Source organism: Podarcis gaigeae, assembly GCF_964106915.1.
Source record: "Podarcis gaigeae genome assembly, chromosome: 10".
Classification (NCBI taxonomy): Eukaryota; Metazoa; Chordata; class Lepidosauria; order Squamata; family Lacertidae; genus Podarcis; species Podarcis gaigeae.
The window spans coordinates 7,020,876-7,042,699 of record NC_139686.1 but is presented as its reverse complement, the minus strand read 5'-3'; the positions used below and the strand labels follow the sequence as shown (position 1 = coordinate 7,042,699).

General features: G+C 43.4%; 1 protein-coding gene across 1 annotated transcript in view; it reads right to left on the bottom strand.

Annotated features, from left to right (window-relative positions):
• The window catches only part of CHCHD3 (coiled-coil-helix-coiled-coil-helix domain containing 3), a 217,168-nt gene that overhangs the window by 85,047 nt on the left and 110,297 nt on the right, over positions 1–21,824 (bottom strand). The window contains exon 5 of the mRNA XM_083700960.1: positions 3,123–3,206. Within this exon, the coding sequence (XP_083557086.1) occupies positions 3,123–3,206 (84 nt within the window). The remainder of the gene's footprint in view (positions 1–3,122; positions 3,207–21,824) is intronic.

Genomic DNA, 21,824 nt, shown 5'->3' with positions numbered 1-21,824 from the left:
CTGACCTACAAATACTGTCAGCTGTTTGGGGAATCACTTCCTTCCTTTTCCTTTTTTTTCTTTTTAAGTATCAATGCCTTTTTCTTTTTTTGCACATAAATGAAATTTATGGATGGCTATTGCCCCCGGGGAACAGAATTGTTTATGTTTCAGCATCCCAGCTGTCATGGATGCCGTGTCACTTTGTCCTGTATTAATCCTCACCAAAAGGTTGGCGCATCTTCACTCCTGCCTCTGAAATATTTTCAAAGTGACAGGCGTCATCTGAAAGTGAATATGTATAATAACTCAGCTCTAGAAGGAGCACACGGGGGCTGACACTAATCTGCTCTGTTGTCATCTCCCTTTATTATCAATGACTGCGGTGGTGTTTCTGCTGCAGAGAGAAACGTGAATATGAAATTGCTAATTGAAAAAGGAAAAAAAAACTAATAAAAATGGCCAGTTAATTATATGGAGGCGCTCTGACACTTAGAGATGCAATATGCTCAAATGCCACCTTAACAGAAACCAAGGTACTTTATCAGAGAATTGGTCTAGGAATTAATGAGCATTCTTTGCCAAGACGGTCAGTGATTGCTTGCTTTCTCTCTTTGGGTTTTGAGAGGTACACTAGCTCAAGCCTTCCTTAAACACACAGCTTCTGCCCACTAGTACCGGGGATTCGCTCTCGTCATTGCACAATCGACTCTTTATCGATTCACATATTCTTCCTGCTTTAGCCTTCCTAGAGGATTATAGAAATATTCATATTCATATTCATACACCTATCAACAGCCACCGAAAAGTAAAACAAAACCTCTGTAGTCAGAGGTGGTACATATTTAATTGGGGGGCGCAGGTGGCGCTGTGGTCTAAATCACAGAGCCTAGGGCTTGCCAATCAGAAGGTCAGCAGTTCGAATCCCCGCAACGGGGTGAGCTCCCGTTGCTCAGTCCCAGCTCCTGCCAACCTAGCAGTTTGAAAGCATGTCAAAGTGCAAGTAGATCAATAGGTACCACTCCGGCGGGAAGGTAAACGGCGTTTCTGTGCACTGCTCTGGTTTGTCAGAAGCAGCTTAGTCATGCTGGCCACATGACCTGGAAGCTGTCTGCAGACAAATGCCGGCTCCCTCGGCCTATAGAGCGAGATAAGCGTGCAACCCCCGAGTCGTCTGCAACTGGACCTAACGGTCAGAGGTACTTTTACTTTTACTTTTACCTTTACATATTTGATTACAAACTGGTCAGTTCAATTCCACTGCCACCCTGGACTCCTTTGGGAGAACAGGTACAGTATAAATTTAATTAATATTTTTTTAAAAAAATAAATAAATAACAGTGCTGGGGAGAAGCCACATCACAGTAGCAAAGCACATATTTTGAATAACGTAAGACCCAAGTTCAGTAAGTGGCATCCCCAGTTAAAAAGATCTCCATCAGTAGGTCTAAAAAAATACCTTCTATGTAAAACATTGGAAAGTCATTGCTGAAGTATTGAACTAAACATACCAATGAACTGGACATACTCAGTACACAACAAGCGACATACAGTCCATAAAAACAAAATTGCCAACTTTTTTATTAATATAGAAAGAAGATCCATTGCTTCTTTGTCCCAGTACAACTTGCTGCAACCTACAATCTTTTGCACCGAACATGATCTCATCTGATTAGTCTGAAAGGGGATGTAACGTGTGTTAACATCCCTGTAACGTATTGCAAGAATACAGAAAATCTACCATGCTCCCAATATATTACTTTTTCTTTCCCCTTCTTCCTCGCCTGCCTCCCTTTTTCAAGTTTTGTTTTAACACTGAACCAGAGGAAGAATCCTAACAAAGGCCTTATGTTATTTTCCCCTATTACCAACTTTGGCAGGGAAAAAGGGAAGGGCAGCTGTTTCACTGTAACAGCCACTTCATGCATATAGTGGCACCTCGGGTTAAGTACTTAATTTGTTCTGGAGGTCCGTTCTTAACCTGAAACTGTTCTTAACCTGAAGCACCACTTTAGCTAATGGGGCCTCCCGCTGCCGCCATGCTGCCAGAGCACAATTTCTGTTCTCATCTTGAAGCAAAGTTCTTAACCCGAGGTACTATTTCTGGGTTAGCAGAGTCTGTAACCCGAGGTACCACTGTATTTTAAAGCCAAAAAGCCAAAGTATAGCAAATATTATTGTCAGGGAACTGCCATCAGAGCCAGAGGGAGAGGGAGGGCTCCAGAGGGGTTCAGGAGAGCGTCCCGGGAAGGAGAGAAGCAGCCCATCTGCTGGGGAAGGAATTCAACGTAGCACCAGTGGAGAAGGGGGGCAGATGGGGGAATCGGCGAGGTGGCTCCATGACTCTTCGCTGGAGACCAGTGGGGAGAGCACGGGTACTCCGCTGCCCACACCCTCCCTGCACAGAAGGCTTCCGTGCAGGGAGAGTAGGAGGCGACTAGGTGTCAAAGAGCTTCTTTGCTGGAAGAAGTTCAAGAAACGCCCACTGACGGATTCTGCCAGCGATTGAGGCAGCCACGTGTGAGAGGCTGTCCGGACAGAAAGGGTTCAACCAGGTAACCTAGCCAGGTGTGGTGTCGATTTATGCACGAGCAACCCCTAGAACCATTACAATTATCATCAGCACAAATAAACAACATGAGAACATAGAAGTTTGGACTGCTCTCTGACCACATGGAGATGACCTTAGTGGCTAGACAAGGGATGGGGAACCTCTGGGCCAAGAGGCCATCCCTCAGAAGCCAAAATGACCCCCACCCCACACACCCTGGCCAGGCTAGGCTTCAACTGTGGAACTGCTTTCCTCCAGGGATCTGTTAAAATCAAAGCCTCAGCATTTTCTGAAAAAGTTGAAAGTCTTATGAAATTGAAATGCCTTCCAATAGCTCCAATAACCTGGTTCAGCCACTGAAACAGGTTAACATCATTGATGTGACACATTTATCCACGGTGTGAAACAGTTTTACAAGGCCCCAGAACATACAGAATGCCAATTTTCCCCCCAAGAGGGAAAAGAGCTTTATGACAAAGTTCTTACCCCTCCTCCCTGAGCTCCACACCCTATTTAAAAGGTAGCCAAAAAGCAAGTGCAGAACGGGAATTAGCAGCAAACCCCTTCATTAAAAGAGAATAAACTTTCTCACCCTCTCTTCCAGTCGAGCCAGCTGCTCTTTGTAGTAAGCATCATGCTTCTTCAGCTCTCTGTCTTTCTCTTCCAGCTGCTTAGCCTAAAAAAAGCAACACACACACACACATATACACAAAAGAGAAAACTGGATCAGAAAAAAGGAACACTGGCAAGCCAAAAGTCTAGTGCAAATTCTGCCCGTTAACTCTTGCATAGAGACTGAAGCCTGCAGCCGGCACACTTTTGCCAAGGCAGTATATTAATAAGATCATGATTAGCGTATTGAGAAAGTTAAGTGCTTGCCCATTGTATTTCCCTGTTTGCTCAACAGCTGTGCCGCAGTTCATCCAAACGGAGCTGGGAAGAGTCAGAAGGCAGTGCCAAGGAAACAGCGCCGGGGTGAATGTTTAGTGAAAAATTGGTAAAGAAAAGGTAAAGGTACCCCTGCCCGTACGGGCCAGTCTTGACAGACTCTGGGGTTGTGCGCCCATCTCACTCAAGAGGCCAGGGGCCAGCGCTGTCCGGAGACACTTCCGGGTCATGTGGCCAGCGTGACATCGCTGCTCTGGCGAGCCAGAGCCGCACACGGAAACGCTGTTTACCTTCCCGCTGGTAAGCGGTCCCTATTTATCTACTTGCACCCGGAGGTGCTTTCGAACTGCTAGGTTGGCAGGCGCTGGGACCGAGCAGCGGGAGCGCACCCCGTCGCAGGGATTCGAACCGCCGACCTTTCGATCGGCAAGTCCTAGGCGCTGGGGCTTTAACCCACAGCGCCACCTGCGTCCCGAAAAAAAAAAAAATTGGTACCACGAATCAAAAGAAATTTGAAGATCAATGATGAGGTAGCTAACCTGCAGTGACATTCCTAGAATACGTTTTTTGAAAAGAACGCTTGGAGCACAAGGTGAAATGTTTCAAAAGTGTCTGATTAGATTATTAGATCCAGCAGCCACTCAAGTTAAACTGTTTTAAATTGTCAGGGACACCCCTCAATGAAATCTAGTAGCTAACTGTACATTATGACTTGCTTATCAGGGTTGGTGGTATATTCTGGTTACAGATAGGTAGCCGTGTTGGTCTGCCATAGTCAAAACAAAAAAAATTCCTTCCAGTAGCACCTTAAAGACCAACTAAGTTAGTTCTTGGTATGAGCTTTCGTGTGCATGCACACTTCTTCAGATACACTGAAACAGAAGTCACCAGACCCTTCTATATAGTGAGAAGGTGGGGAGGGGTATTACTCAGAAGGGTGGTGGGAATGGGTGATTGGCAGATAGCTGTGATGAGCCTGTTGACGACTCTTAACGAGCTATCTGCCAATCACCCATTCCCACCACCCTTCTGAGTAATACCCCTCCCCACCTTCTCACTATATAGAAGGGTCTGGTGACTTCTGTTTCAGTGTATCTGAAGAAGTGTGCATGCACACGAAAGCTCATACCAAGAACTAACTTAGTTGGTCTTTAAGGTGCTACTGGAAGGAATTTTTTTGTTTTGGTATATTCTGGTTACTGGAGCTATTTGAAGTGGATATTTTTATCACAGTTAGCATCTGCACTGGATTCGAAATTGTTTTCATATACAGTGGTACCTCGGGTTAAGTACTTAATTCGTTCCGGAGGTCCGTACTTGACCTGAAACTGTTCTTAAGCTGAAGCACCACTTTAGCTAATGGGGCCTCCTGCTGCCGCCGCGCCGCTGGAGCACGATTGTTGTTCTCATCCTGAAGCAAAGTTCTTAACCCGAGGTACTATTTCTGGGTTAGCGGAGTCTGTAACCTGAAGCGTATGTAACCCGAGGTACCCGCTGTATGCGGTTGTTTTAACTGTTTTTATGCAGGCAACTGTTTTATAGGCTTTTTTATTGTATTGTGAAATTGCTTCAAGATGCTTCATAAGAAGTGATTCTTACATGAAAGTAATGCTATTCTTTGTTTGTTTGTTCATTCTGGGTTGTCTGAGGCAGTGGTCTAGAAATAGGCAGATGTTTTAGCAGGAATAGGCATTGCGGCAGCACATCCGCTTGAACTTACTATGCTGAGGAAGCCAGCAGTTTTATTGTATCTAATATAAACACATTGGTTCCGTATATCACATGCTCTCTACTACACTGATAGCAGCACCCTCTACGATTATTTTCAGCATTCGCTGAGGCAACAGCACGTCACATTAGTCAAAAGAGATTGGGATTTTACCATAGTTATCTGAGCAAAGATGGCAAGATTACTCAAATCCTTTCAACTACACAAAGGGCTATAGGTTTGGTGAGAACATTGCCCTTTTAAACACAAGCTAGCTCCAAGAAAACTACCACTCGTTATCAAGTAATTTTGTGAAACTTTAATGTTTGTGATGACACTGATACATCCGCACACATTTTCAGCGAAAGTATACGTCTTTCATCTTCAAATAATATTTTTGCTTACAAATGGTTTTCCCAGCTGCTGATCAAAGAGATCATTTTAGTCCCTCCCAGACCAGAGCAGACTGCGTAGGAAAAGTGAGCCTTGTGAAGAACGGTCCTTGAGAGTGGAATGATTATCAAGAGATCAGGAGGACGTGGGATATTTCAACTCTGTGAAATTTCATCCCAAACTGACAATAATGAACCTGCCATTAACAAAAACCTTGGCCTATTGGTGACTTTCATAAAGCAAGTTTCACTGGGCCCGTTTCAGCCAGTCGGTTCTCATATCAAAACTAATCACTTGTGTCAAAATTAATTAATCCTGGCAAAATCTGCAGGAAACTTTGGAAATTGATGCTTTACTCCTCAAGGTTGCTTTGTTCGTTCTTACCGTCAAAGATACAGGAAGAGCATACCAAAACCCTAATGGAGTACCTGATTTAAACACATAAAACAGGCTGAGAGACTCATTTGATCTTCATAGTGTTGAGAGAGCCCTCCTTAGGAAAGTCTGGGATGCTGTTAAGAGGTGAAAAATACCCTCCTCTCTCCCTATTGCCCCCTATAGTCCCAGTCAAAGAGCCAGTTTCGTATCCATAGTGAAGACCTTCTGAGCCTGACACACACTGGGATTTTGATGTATTTTGCAGAATTTAACCTGAACCATTTGCAACTTTAATTTCCTAGTAAGAAACAACTCCATGCAAAGGAGGCTTTCCTATAAAAAGGAAGAATGAGGACTTCCTGTACGAAGTGGAAGGTATATCAACAAAATAACTCCTTTGGAGAGAACTTGTCCCTTTTTAATGTTTTTTGTTTGTTTCCACCTGGCTTTGTCCCCCATCCACATAGCTATCGTTCCTGAAGAAGTAGAAACCCTATTTCCACACACAACGTATGGTGTATATTCTGTACTCCTTACTGAAACTCTGACTTTATTGCTTACCTTAATTTCCATCTCCTGAAAGCATGTAAATCCAGAAAACAAAGCCATCAATTTATGAAACAAACAGATTATAAATAGAACCAACAAATGTGCAAGAGACAATTATGAAACTCTCACTAGATTACTTTTTCCGTTTTGTTTTGGAAACAAAACAACATTAATCAATTTGATACAAAAACAGATGGGCAAGTTTCTTGACTTTTCAAATATATAGAAGGTCAAACTAGATAGTCCCAGTATCTGAAGATGTTGGAGCATAAGATAAATTAACAGTATGGCAAAATGAAATTGGATCAAAGTTTAGCCATCAGTTCCCTTCATTTGTTTCTGTTTACAATTACTTCTTAAAATGATTTTCATGCCCTCCAAAATTTCATGCTTGAAAAAAATGGGTAGGTCTATCAATAGTATTTAATTTATTTATAATAAAATCTTCACCAAGCAATTTTATCTTCAAACAGGGACAATCAACGTGTCTAACAAAAACAGACCAAGCAATTCAAATGCAGTAAAACCACAAAGTAGCACACCTTAAAATATAAAACCAAAACTGGAGCAAGACTTTTTAAATAAGAATAGAAAGAACATATAATGATCTAAGCGGCAGTGGACTCAAACATCTGTTGAAAAAGATGCCTTCAGAAAGGAACAAAACACAGATAAAGAGGTAGAAAGTCTAACGTCTCAGAAAGGAGAGGGAATATCTCTCTGAATTCTGGGTCTTCCAAAAATATACCATTTGCCCGATAATAAGTGTTGGAAGTGTAAAGAAAATGAAGGTACATTCTTTCACCTTTGGTGGACGTGGGAAATGATCTATAATGAAATGAAAAAGGTATTTAAATATACCTTTCTGAAGAAACCAGAGGCCTTTCTCCTGGGCATGGTCAGCCAATTGGTGCCAAAGAAGGATAGAACTTTCTTTATGTATGCAACAACAGCAGCAAGAATACTCATCACAAAGTATTGGAAGACACAAGATCTACCCAACTTGGAAGAATGGCAGATGAAAGTGATAGACTATATGGAATTGGCGGAAATGACTGGCAGAATTCGAGACCAGGGAGATGAGTTGGTGGAAGAAGATTGGAAGAAATTTAAAGACTCTTTGCAGAAACACTGTAAAATTAATGAATGTTAAAATGATGTAGGATTGAAATGAGATGGCTTTAGTAACAAAGTTAAAAGAATATGTAAAAAAGGATTGATAATTAGATGAAAATATGAAGTTCAATATGTTAAGATATATAATTAAGATAAAAACAAAGAGGGTAAGGATTTGCTGAATTAACCATGTAAACTGGAATACAAAAAAGGGAGGCGTGAGGAGGTCAGGAAAATATGTAAACAAACTTAAGACATGAAAAGATTGATTTGTTTTTAATTGTGCTTTTTTATTTATCATTTACTTTTTATCTATTTTGTATTTTTCATTCGTATTCTTGTATTTTTTCTATTCTTATTTTTTTTATTCTTTATTTTGTAACTTTTGTCTGTTTATAAAATCTTAATAAATATCATATAAAAAAATGAATTCTGGGTCTTCCAAACTAACAATGGGGGAGGGGTTATTGCCTAATTATCATTATTATTTATTAACTTATTTATAACCCACTATACATTCTTTGCATGATCCCATAACAAGAAACAACAATATAATGCAACAATATTTTATTTGAATACAATTTTATGTAAAGAAAGACCGTATACTAACAACATAACTGCATCAACCAAGCAAGAGGCATTCCTTGGATGAATAACCTGGCATCTAAACCCCATCAATGTTGTTGTTGCTATTTAAATTTGTATACCACCCTTCATCTCAGAATAGCATAAAAATACAAAAGAAAAGCATGAAATACGTAAGAAAAACAAGAACAAAATAAACCAATAACACACACAACCCGTCCCACAAGAACATTCTTTTGGTGCAACATAAACGAGAGCTGGAGTCCTACTGAAGTTGTTGCAACTACAGAACACGGGTGGTACTATGGTCTAAACCAATGAGCCTCTTGGGCTTGCCAACTGGAAGGTCGGCAGTTCGAATCCCTGCCATGGGGTGAGCTCCCATTGCTCTGTCCCAGCTCCTGCCAACCTAGCAGTTCGAAAGCACGCCAGTGCAAGTAGATAAATAGGTACTGCTGTGGCGGGAAGGAAAATGCCACTTCCATGCACTCTGGCACTCGTCACAGTCCTCTGTTGTGCCAGAAGCTGCTGGCAGCACGACCCGGAAAGCTGTCAGCGGACAAACGCCGACTCCCTTGACCTGAAAGCGGAGATGACCGCCGCACCCCACAGTCAAATTTGACTGGACTTTACCATCCAAGGGTCCTTTACCTTTACCTGTTGGACTACAACTTCCATCAGCCTTAGTCATCATGGCTAAAGGTAAGAGATGATAGAGCTGTAGTCCTCCAACATTAGGAGGTCCACATGTTTCCCAGCCCTGGCCAAGACATACACAGTAGTCATCTAATATGCAGTATGTGAAACGGTAGACTAAACACTACACATTGGCATGCACGCATGTGCACAACCATCAGGATGCATCAAATAGCCAACTAAGATATATCTTCTAGAGATATGGGAGAGGCAATTGAAATCTGAAGAAGAGCAACCTTTTCACACGTCGGCCCATAACTTCTACTTTAAGACCAACAAGGATGGTGGTTTACCATGGGCAAGTATGAAGAAGAAGAAGAAGAAGAAGAAGAAGAAGAAGAAGAAGAAGAAGAAGAAGAAGAAGAGTAGTTTGGATTTGATATCCCACTTTATCACTACCCTAAGGTGTCTCAAAGCGGCTAACAATCTCCTTTCCCTTCCTCCCCTACAACAAACACTCTGTGAGGTGAGTGGGGCTGAGAGACTTCAGAGAAGTGTGACTAGCCCAAGGTTGCAGCTGCATGTGGAGGAGCGGGGAAGCGAACCCGGTTCACCAGATTATGAGACTACCGCTCCTAACCACTACACCACACTGGCTCTCCAGTATGAGAACATTAGGACCATCTCTGGTAGATAGGGATCCTTAGAGCATGCAGATTTTAGTTCTAAGAAATTCCTATCCATATGAAGCCTCAGTCTCTTCCCACTCCTTTACCGAGAGTGAGTTTAAAAAATCAATAGAGTGGAAAGGAAAAAAAAGTCACAAGACAATTTGAATTTCCAACAATTTACTGTTCTAGGAAATTTAAGGGTATTAAAAAAAAGGGAGAAGAAGAAAAGTTCACCTATGCATAGTAAGCAAGTAGGGGAGGCTTCAAGCTACCTAATCACAAATAACTTCTCTTCACCTACTTCAACAGATCAATTAAAAGCAATTGCCTGGACCTCTCCGAAGGAAAACAAAAGCAGCAAATTAACAGACTCGCTGCTGTGGAACGAGGAGAAAGAGAAAGAAAATTAAAGGGATTCTAAACTTTAAATAGGAAGCGAACAAACACAAATAGCATTTTGTAAGCCATGGTTTACCCAGGTCTAGACAAAGCCTGGTTTTTCCAAACGTTTTTCATCAGTGGATCCCTCATTCAACACTTTTGTGAAATGGGCAAACTGGGTCTCCTGAAAAGCATTAGTGAAAGGGGATGTGAGTCACATTAGATGCTGGTGTGGTGAATGGGTGGCCCCATTCACACAAGCAAGTCAACCCTGGATGTTGCAGTAATCCAGTGGTGAAAATGCATGTGTGAAGCCCTCTCTTGTTCCACACACAGGCTGCTTCAGATGAGGGTAGGGTGCCACTGAATATTCGGGGGGGGGGAGGATATGGAATACTAAAATGTTGAGGGCAATGACAAACCCAGACAGCATCTTAAAAAGCAGAGACATCACCTTGCCGACAAAGGTCCGTATAGTTCAAGCTATGGTTTTCCCAGTAGTGATGTATGGAAGTGAGAGCTGGACCATAAAGAAGGCTGATCGCTGAAGAATTGATGCTTTTGAATTCTGGTGCTGGAGGAGACTCTTGAGAGTCCCATGGACTGCAAGAAGATCAAACCTCTCCATTCTGACGGAAATCAGCCCTGAGTGCTCACTGGAAGGACAGATCGTGAATCTGAGGCTCCAATACTTTGGCCACCTCATGAGAAGAGAAGACTCCCTGGAAAAGACCCTGATGTTGGAAAATATTGAGGGCACAAGGACAAGGGGACGACAGAGGACGAGATGGTGGGACAGTGTTCTTGAAGCTACCAGCATGAGTTTGACCAAACTGCGGGAGGCAGTGGAAGACAGGAGTGCCTGGCGTGCTCTGGTCCAGGGGGGTCACGAAGAGTCAGACACGACTAAACGACTAAACAACAACAACAACAAAATGTTGAGGTGCCCACTAAAATATTAGTGCTGAATATTAATGTGCACCCAACAAGCTTTATGCATTTGGGAATTCTAGGGTTACTGTAATCTGGACCAACTGATAGGACTATTGTGGGTTAGTGAACAGAAACCTGCCTTTCAAAGGACAAGCTTACCCAGCCTGCCCCACCTCCCACACCATAACTCCCTGGTTGGATTGCCATCTGTCATGTATCATCTCGCTGAGATTCCTGCATTGCAAGGGGTTGGACTAGATGACCCTTGGGGTCTCTTCCAACTCTAAAGTGCTATGATTCTATGTTTCTCAACACAGGCTTTTAGCTGCTATGCTACACTATAGCGGCTCTGTTGCAGTGTCAGTGGCATAAAGAAATTACTCCTTGCTGCAACAAAACCGATTCACTGACAACCAAGAAGTATGGTTTTTCTGTTCTCTAAGAGGAATTGCAAGAATTGCCAAGTACATAAATAATTCACAGGAACAGTATCCACCAAGTGGCCAACGACATTTGTATTTTCCAAATAATGCAGAGCAAGCAAAAAATCATAATCTAAATATATAAAAAAGGAAGCCGTGGCAACTTTTATACAGGGGACAGCATAAACATGCCAGTGGCAGAGAATTCATTGCTGATATATACACTTGGCAAGGTAATATTATATTTATGGGGCTACAGAACATGATCTCAGTGAATATCAATTAGCCGTAACAAAAATAATTAACAGTGGTCATGTATTCAATTAGCTGAATGTTGCACTTTAGTTGTAAATGAGAAATTGTACAAGGTTCACTGATTCTTTTGCAGAGTGGTTCAAACACACATAATGCTGAGCTTAGGAAGACTTTAAAGTAGGAGTCCACATCTGAAACTGTAGCCTTAAACACTCCAATACCTCAGGCTAAGCCAATGTCAAATCACATGTGGCAATAAACATTCATTCATTCATTTGAATACTTCTGATCCGCACTTTCATGAAATATATCAAGGCGGCTTACAACATAAAACATAATAAAATCAATCAATAGCTATAAAACATAATTTTAAAAAGCAATATACTGGTGAGTTTGCAGGGCATTGACTCTGTGGGCCAATGCTTGGGCTGCATCTCCTTATTCTTCAGCTTCCCTAGGAAATGTGTTTGTACACTTAGAACTATATTGAATGTGGGGTTCCCTCCCCTGGAAGTAGAATGTGGGGATGTTCAGGGAAACTTGTGCTAGCAAGTTCCTTTACTTAGCAGAGTCCATGCCCCTTTACACAGCAGAAAACTAGTTGCAAACTGGTGTGAGTTTCTTAAGACAATACGCAATTCAATCTGATATTTTCCTGGTAAGACCCCTTGAATCCCTCCTAAAAGAATAAAGACACCACGATCAGGCAGTAGTAGTAGTAGTAGTAGTAGTAGTAGTAGTAGTAGTAGTAGTAATAATAATAATTTATATCCCCGCAAATCTGGCTGGGCTTCTCCAGCCACTCTGGGTGGCTTCCAACAGAAGACTAAAATACAATAACCTATTAAACATTAAAAGCTTCCCTAAACAGGACTGCCTTCAGATGTCTTCTAAAGGTTTGGTAGTTATTTTTCTCTTTGGCATCTGGTGGGGGGCATTCCACAGGGCGGGTGCCACTACCGAGAAGGCCCTCTGCCTGGTTCTTTGTACCTTGGCTTCTTGCAGCGAGGGAACTGCCAGAAGGCCCTCGGCACTGGACCTCAGTGTCCGGGCAGAACGATGGAGGTGGAGACACTCATTCAGGTATATAGGACTGAGGCCGTTTAGGGCTTTAAAGGTCAGCACCAACACTTTGAATTGTACTCGGAAACGTACTGGGAGCCAGTGTAGGTCTTTCAAGACCAGTGTTAGGCAGAGCACAGTGTGATCCCTGAAGGCAGGCTTAAGGCTTAAAATTTCAAACATATACAAAGAGGTTTACCCCATAAGGGAGATTTATCTAGTGACTGCAGGCAAGCAGTCCAGCAGTTCACAGGACGAAAGGAAGATGGAAAAGAGAGAGAGTGGCAGCATGCCTTGGCCTTTTACCAGGTCTGGAAAGGTCACGCCCACCCACTAGTCACATGCAAGGAAGGATGCTCCAGCCCAGGAGGAACAGGAAGTTTCAACTGGCTGGACCAAGCAACCCCCTGCATGTTCCCTCTAGGAAAACAAGGAATGTTGCATTTGACTGCTCCCAGTGGATTACAGCCCACATTGAAAACTACTCTCTTTTCCTGCATGTGAGCCATCAAGTTGCAGACAGCAGCTTGATCCTTTGTTCCCTCTGTGCAATAGTACACTAGTGGTAATCAATGACTTCATCTCAAAGAAGGTATCTGAGAGATCAAGATGTTAGCAAGAAGAAGTCTTAGTCGGAAGAAGTCCAAAGGAGGGAGGGGTGAGGAACAGCAAGACCTGGGAAAGATGATAGCAAAAGGCTCAGCACTTAAGAGAACTGAATGCCAACTCCCTGCTTGAATTAAGCCAACTACACATGAAAAGTTGTACATTAAAGGGATATAGTGGAGTTCTGTAACGACTCGCCTAAACATACCGATGTTACTTTCTAAGGCAGCCATCCGCAACCTGCTGCCCCAACCTTCAGAGGTTGCTGGACTATGCTTTCATGAGCTTAAACCAATAGTAAGGGATTATGTGAGTTCTAGTCCAAAATATCTGGAGGATAGTGAGTTAGGAAAGTCCTATGGATTCGGATTCTGATAGCACAGGGTAATTTAGATTCCCAGTACCCCAGACAAAGATGGGACGCAGGTGGCGCTGTGGGTTAAAGCCTCAGCGCCTAGGACTTGCCGATCGGAAGGTCGGCGGTTCGAATCCCTGCGGCGGAGTGCGCTCCCGCTGCTCGGTCCCAGCGCCTGCCAACCTAGCAGTTCGAAAGCACCTCCGGGTGCAAGTAGATAAATAGGGACCGCTTACCAGCGGGAAGGTAAACGGCGTTTCCGTGTGCGGCTCTGGCTCGCCAGAGCAGCGATATCACACTGGCCACGTGACCCGGAAGTGTCTCCGGACAGCGCTGGCCCCTGGCCTCTTGAGTGAGATGGGCGCACAACCCCAGAGTCTGTCAAGACTGGCCCGTACGGGCAGGGGTACCTTTACCTTTACCTTTTACCCCAGACAAAGCAGCATTTCAGTTTTCCCCATTCACTCTCACTGAGGTCAACACATTCTCTTTTTTCTCATGGGGCTGAAATACCATAAAACGAATCAATCCTCATTATAGGAAAACACAGAGACTATGAAGAGATACAGATTAATGTGGAAAGTTGTACGTAGTTTATATACTCCTTCCAGGCCAGTTTTGATCCATCTAAATGGGTGTACACACACACACACACACATTTAGGGTGATATTCAATCAACTTTTACTCAGAGCGGACTCACTGAAATTAGTGAACATGTCTAAGTTAAGTTGATTCATTTCAACAGAGACACCCTTGAGTAAAACCTGGCTGAATACCACCCTTAAAATGTAAGTATGTAATAATTGTTAAATATTTACCAGGTTCTTAGAAAAGAGGTTTTGAGATCGAACTGATTGCCATTCATCTGACAAAAATCCATCACTATATTTACCATGCCACATTATCAGCCTGGAAGAGTTGCAGCCGTTCCACCTAAGCTGCTTAAGCCACTTCCTCCTTGATCCCAGGAGGAGAGACAAACAGAGGGATGGGTCGGATGAAGGATGAAACAATCTCTCTGCCTGAACGGCCGACAACTGACATGCCTCATGTTTGTGAAGGGAATAAAGATCTGTCCATCAAGGCTGACTTGACAGGGCTGCCCGGTGAAATGTTAAGTGAAGAAGCAAGGGCTTTTTGCACTGAATAAAGCAGGAGGTTGTAGAAAAAAGTGTCTATGGGCCTTGAGGCGCAGTACAGAGAGCTTCAAAGGGAAGGTTAATGTTAAAAGAGAGCAGTTGTTTAAGCACAGGGCTTGTGCGGGGCAGGGAATGCAAAGTTCTGCCCAGAAATCTGCTGGCGAGGTCTCTCAAAGCAACAGGGTCAGTAAATGCCATAAAGTTATCTTACATGATGATCTCGTTTTAGGAGCATGGAGGTTGTAAGACAGGCTGACGGGCTGGGAGGGAGGAGTTGGAGGAGTTGGAGGAAAGCACAGGGTATCAAGACTGCCAGCCTTCCACTTCCCATTTGTTAAATCTACGAGCTCCAAGGAGTGCATCTGTTTTTGCCCATGCAACACTGCCATCTGTTTATCATCCACTGCATCCCAATGTGCCTTGCAGCCTGACACTCGATTAATCTCTCTTCTTAGGCCTTTCCTTGCTGCTCCGCAAGCCAACTTCACACGGCATGAAGCGCGCTTGTTTAAACCGGCAACCATGAACGTTAACCAGAGTTCCTAGTTTGAACGGAGGAACAAGCTTCGGTTTATCAAAAACAGAAGCAAAGTGTGATGGCCTGGGACTCGGGCTCGGACTCGGAGCTAGAGGAGTCTCAGTCCGCACCGGATTCTTTGCCTCAGGCGGCATCTGAAACAGGTCTGGGGCCTGATTCTGAAGAGCCCCAGTCTGCACAGGTTCCCCTGCAACAAACACCAGCTTGTTGAAAAAAAGGTTGTTTTCTGCTGCTCCAGAGAAGCGGACACGGAGCAATGGATCCAAACTACAAGAAAGAAGATTCCACCTAAACATTAGGAAGAACTTCCTGACAGTAAGAGCTGTTCGACAGTGGAATTTGCTGCCAAGGAGTGTGGTGGAGTCTCCTTCTTTGGAGGTCTTTAAGCAGAGGCTTGACAACCATATGTCAGGAGTGCTCTGATGGTGTTTCCTGCTTGGCAGGGGGTTGGACTCGATGGCCCTTGTGGTCTCTTCCAACTCTTCTATGATTCTATGGGCCGGGTCAGGGGCCTGAGCCTGCCCTGGCTCCAGATGTGAGGTTTACCTCGTTGCCTCCAGCTAGGCCATCACTTACAGCTGCTCCACTACCGGTTGGGTCAGGGGAGGCTGAGGCAGCCCCTGGGTCTAGTAACCCACCAACGTCTCCCAAGCTGCAGAAAGTGAGGTCTGAGAGAACGAGAGACCTGAGTACTCACAGGAGGAGTGCTCGCCTTCGGGCGAGACAGGGAGGTGAGTCATCGGGGGATCAGGACCAGCCGTTACCTCGACAGAGATAAAAGGCTGCTGGACCCCGCCTCAGGTTGTGGGAGCAACATTGCTGTTTGCCAGAACCTGCCTGTGATCCTGTGCCTGACCTTGCCTGGTTTCCTGCCTTGGCCCTGGCGGACTGACTCCTCGCAGAACCCTTGGATTTGGGACCGGACCTGGACCACGTTACTCGGGTTACTACCGGACCTAGCATACAAAGGCTTCCAAACCCCTTATGGTAGCACCAGAGGAGGGTCTGGGGCTGTGGGGAGTGGGGTGAACAATCTCAGGAGGCATCTTGGTTTGTACACACGATGCTGAACTGTACTCAAGCTTACCATGACGTGCAAACCAGGTCCACCTTGTATGCTGACCTTAGGTGTGCACGTCCCAGTTTAATCAAGGACTTCTGGTTTCAAGCACACCACTCTCTCTTTCTAAAATGGCGCTAAAGATTTCCATAAGCTCTGGCCCAAAACCAACACACTCTATTCTTTTTGTATTAAATTGGAAAACTGTAATAAATATTTATTAAAAAAAAAAAACCAACACACTCTGACTTTTATGGTAAGTCATAAAAGAAATGGAAGACACGAAACACTTTACCTGGGAAAAGGAGTTGCTAAACCTTTTTTTAAAAAAAAAATTATAAAGCTTCAAAACAGAATTTTTTGAGCTTCCATAATTTCCAAGGCGTTGCCAACCCTCACCCCTCCCTCTCTGTGGCTTGGGAACCACCCTGCAGTAAGAAATGAATCTAACACACTGTTTTACTCCCGATTCCTCCAGTGCCCTTCAGCTTTGGGTTTCTGCTGGCTTTGTCACTACTAATGGACCGCCTAATTGCTTGTAATATGCTCTTTTCAAAAGTTTATATGGAATGAGCTGCTCAGGTGGAATACAGTAGTAAAATACATACCCTTACAGTGTAATTGTAGGAAGCAGAATGTGTCCAGTGACACACAGCCTTTCTGAAATTTGCATATGAAGCTGCCTTTATTAATTATTTTTTTAAATATTCTCTTCCCCCACCCCCAATGTTTTTAGCCAGTTCTATTTTAAGCCCCACTGAGTCTCTGTCAGGGGGGAAAGCAGGCTATATTATCATCATCATCATCATTATCAATTATTATCGTTATTATTATCAAGAACAGCAGCAGCAGCAGCAGCATCTCTCCAAAGTCTCAGGTGATGATCTGCCACTGCCTAGCTACCCTTCTAACAAGGATCTTGGCTGAAGTACATTCACCTGGGATTCCTAAATAAGACTCTTTCATCTCCCTCTTTGCCAGGTAGTATGAGGTTTGCTTCTTGGCTAAAGGAGCAAGTATTTGGCGAAAAAGCACAGGGCCTCTCAGCCAAAGGATAGCCACTGGTGGCATATAGGAAGAGTTTCAAGAGCATGAAACACAGGAGCAAATCTTTCTGCTGGTGCTAGGGAAAGAGTGTGGGGTAGCTGGGAGAGGGGGCTGGAGACTCAGCACTGTTCAGGTGGGAGCTGAGAAATGGTAGCTGATGACAGGGAGGAGAGCTCAACCTCAGGCGGCAACCTTAACATATATGAGTGTCATTTGGTGAATGACATGCACTGCTGTTGGGCTTTTAAATTGGGGTTGGTGGGAGTACCAGTGTTGCAGTGTGGTCTTTCTGTATCTGTACCCAGGGGGTCGTTTGGCCCAGTAATTGATAAGAATGGGGAGAGAAAGAGAGAAAATGAGTGTGTGCAGGAGCGAGCTGAGTGTGGTATGTGTGTGTTAGTGGATGTGGAATTTGCATGGGTACAGAGTGAGTGGGATTTCAAATTACTCTCAAGGTTAATAAGGTCTTCTTAAATTCTGCCTTCCTGTATTTTAAATCTACTCCTTCATTTTTATCCACAAAGCAGTGGGTAAAAAAACCCTCTTCTTCTGACTGTTTCAGAATAAATACATAAATAAAGCTCAGGAAAGCGGGATCCTGGTAAGTAAATCAAAAGAGTCACTTGCACAGCCATTCCCATATTATATTAATACCTACCTGCTTCCCCCAAATCGGATGTTAACACCAGCAGGTGAAGCCACCTTCAGGCTGAAGATATGAATGATAGAGCAGGAAGACATTGGAAGAACAACGGGCATTCCAAGTGAAATATGCTGACAATCTTCAGGGTCAAACTAGATTCTGAAAGTTTGCAGCAAAATCCAACTGTGCATTTTTAGAAGACATCTGAAGGCAACCCTGTTTAGGGAAGCTTTTAATGTTTAACAGGTTACTGTATTTTTGTATTTTGTTGGAAGCCACCCAGAGTGGCTGGGGAAACCCAGCCAGATGGGCAAGGTATAAATAATAAATTATTAAATTATTATTATATTCCACACTGGATGGTGCCCATGCTTTAATCAATAAATGTTCCTTAATTCCTCGAGGAGAATTTCACTTTTCAGAAAATGTTTTTGGAGTCTTAATTATAGCAATAAATGAACAGACAAATGTTCATACAGTTTATTATTGTACCTCGCCCATCTGACCCAGCTAGGCCAACACTGATGGCAGAACCAACTTCTGATGTGCTGGTGGGTGTATCTGCCAGTTGCAAATCTGGAAGAAGTCTGGGCTTTGAAGGGGAGAGCCCCAGATCAGCGGTAAAGCTCATGTCACATGCAAAATGCCACAAGTTCAGGTGCGGCTGGGAAAGACCCCCGCCTGATATCTTGGAGAGCCACCGACAGCCAGTGTAGGCAATACTGAGCTAGATAGACCAACGGGACAACTCCAAATGAGGCAGCATCCAGCATTCATTGCAAAGTGAACTCTATCCTAATACGTTTCCAAGTCAAAAAAAACCCGAGTCACACACATAAAGGTAAAGGGACCCCTGACCATTAGGTCCAGTCATGGCTGACTTTATTAGCCGAGGGAGCCGGCGTACAGCTTCCGGGTCATGTGGCCAGCATGACTAAGCCGCTTCGGGCAAACCAGAGCAGCGCACGGAAACGCTGTTTACCTTCCTGCTGGAGTGGTACCTCTTTATCTACTTGCACTTTTGATGTGCTTTCGAACTGCTAGGTTGGCAGGAGCAGGGACCGAGCAACGGGAGCTCACCCCGTCGCGGGGATTCAAACCGCCAACCTTCTGATTGGCAAGTCCTAGGCTCTGTGGTTTAACCCACAGCGCCACCCGCCAGAGAGAATTGCCGTGTGTTACCAATTTCATGCCAATAAGAGTGCTCTCAGTTCTGCAAAAGAATATGCCTGATGATCTATAAATATTAAATATATTTTAAATTTTAAACTATATATTTTAGAGTGCTGGAGATCACTGTTCAAATTGTTTAATGCAATCTAACCCTGCAGACAGACATCTTTGGGAAGCATTATCCTTGACCTTTGTATCACAATGGGAATATCTGTTGTGCTGATTTCATCAGTGCTTTTTCCATAAGTGACAAAGATCATTATCATGGCAAACATATCTAGGATGTTTGCGTGCCAGCGCAGAGAAAATCATATGGAGGTTATCCACAAGAGTACTAGAGTGGGTTTTTCAACTCTTTGCTGATTATTTTCCTTTGCATTTAGCATTTCTGAAACCAAATCTGAAAGAATACCCATGTGTTTTTCTGCCGGCTACTCTGATTCACTTTAACTTAAGAGCGTCCCAGTACTGTACTCCTAGAAGTAAACAATTCCCGCCCTCTGCGCAAAATGAGACAGCAAAAATACTAAAATCCTGTAGCACAAGTCTCATATTAAAAAGGCAAAAAGAAAAGGAGACTTGCTTTAGTTTAGAGTAAGGATGACAAGAAAGCAGATCAGACATTTCATGCTTCACTTTATGTTTGCCACAGTAAGAAAAGGGGGGTGACCAGTGAACAGTGAAATTGAAAAGCAACATTATCTGAAACAGATTAAATGCACAGTTAACCTGAAGAACTCATGGCCACAAGGAACAACAAAGTTTAGGTTAAAAGGGGGGGGGTTACTCAGGTGGACCATAGAAAGTCAATTCTCTTTTAAATAGCAGTTCTTTGGTAGTGCTTTTTATATAGTTTTTTTTTTAAATTACTAAAGAAGGAGTATTAAAAGTGTCTCTCATGCAGAGTGAACAGCAAGCAGATCTAATTCCTAGACTCAGTGTGTTACGAAGATTCTTTCTAGATATGAATTTCTCCAAAATGTGCACAAATTAACACTTTCCTCTATCAGGGAGACTTCTAAAATACGGCATGGGAGTCCATACAGTTGGCCAAACTACACTGGAAGGGAGCTCTTTCATCCATGGATGGCTTGATTGTCTCTATCATACAGAGGTTGATCACTTGCACATCTACCCCATGTTTCACAGATTCATGGACCATGGAGCAGGAAGACATTGGAACAACAACCAAAAACACCCAAATCCCTATTTAGGATTGCAATCAATCTTAATCCTACTCAATGTAAACCCATTGCAATTAATACCCATGGCTCACTTCGGTCCATATTTTCAGTGAGTCTACTCTGTCTAAAATTTAGCTGGATACAATCCACAATAATTAAAACTCGACTCTTGCATAATACTTATGTCCTGCCTACAAATATTAACTAACAGGAAGCAGCTCTGCTGTTCTCAAAGGGGCAAATAAGTAATTCTGTTTATCACCTGGTACAGTGGTCCACAGCTAGGAAAAATTATGCTGCCCTGCATAATTTCTGAGAATTTTCTGCATTGGACTAGATGACCCATGGGGTCCCTTCCGACAATTCTATGATTCTGCAAGTGAAACAAGGAACTTAAATGAAGCTGGTCTACCCCTCTGTCTCTGAGACAACTATTATTTGCATTTCATCTTCCCAACAAAACTCAGGTACAGTATACCGAGAGATGGCTTCCTGGCTGGGGTTTGCAAAGGAGCTTTTATGGGTGAAGAGGAAGTTGAAGCCAAGATTTCCTGGTTTACATCCAATTTTCAGATTGCCCTTCAAACCGTTAAGAAAAAAGTTTAGACAACAAGTTCATGGTGTCAGAACGTATGCAATGGGGGCAAAACCTTCTTGGCAATGACCTCTGAAATGAGTGCACAGACTTCCATTACCTTCACAGCACACACCTTCAGCTACAAAGCAGGGTTGTAAAAAACATACAGGTTACATAAAAGTACAAAACAAGCTGAAGAATCATGCAGTGTTCAGGCATCAAAAATTTTAGTACTGCCCAGGAAGTAGCTTATACACATTGCTCACTACAATTTATGGGAGGATTCCTTCTGACAAATATTTTATGTCTCTTTTTCTCTGTTTATAGCCATTGGCAGGCTTAACAGCGAAGAAGCTGTACACCTGGGGTTGACAGCAGCCGCAGAGTGAAACGGCCACCCTATCTAATCTTCGAAATACCTGAACCACTGGTTGTTGAGAGATTACTATTTCATTTAGACTGCTTGAAATATTGATGCCTTAGTACGGAGCTACTAAAAGAAGAAAAGAACCTAGGTCCAAAAGGATTCTAAATTTCTCACTTGTTTACAAACTTTAAAATCCGCAAGGCACCATTTCAGGTGAAGGGTTGTGTGCTTTTATTAAAAACAAGTGTTTTTTGTTTGTTCACTTGTGCTTTCTGTGGAGCTTTGGATTTTGCAGCAAGCTGAAGGAAAACGGAAGTGCAAATTGGCCAATTCTCACTCTAAAGCCAAATGAACACTGTACATAACTGCGTGTACAACATTGCAGTGCAGTACAGCTGCAAAGAAGGTTCATATCATAGCTGCACTGCAGTTTCCAGCGTCTGGCCAGTGGAGTTAAATCGGATGGTCCTGGAGGTTCCTGAATCCTACATTGAAGGAGGAACTCCTATCTGAGCACCCATTGTGATCAACTGGCTACACACTTCGAAGATGAAGTTGTTTGACTATGGATGAAGTACTCAATGCCAGAGTCAGCAATGTCTTCTGGGATCAATTTCAGCTTATGCA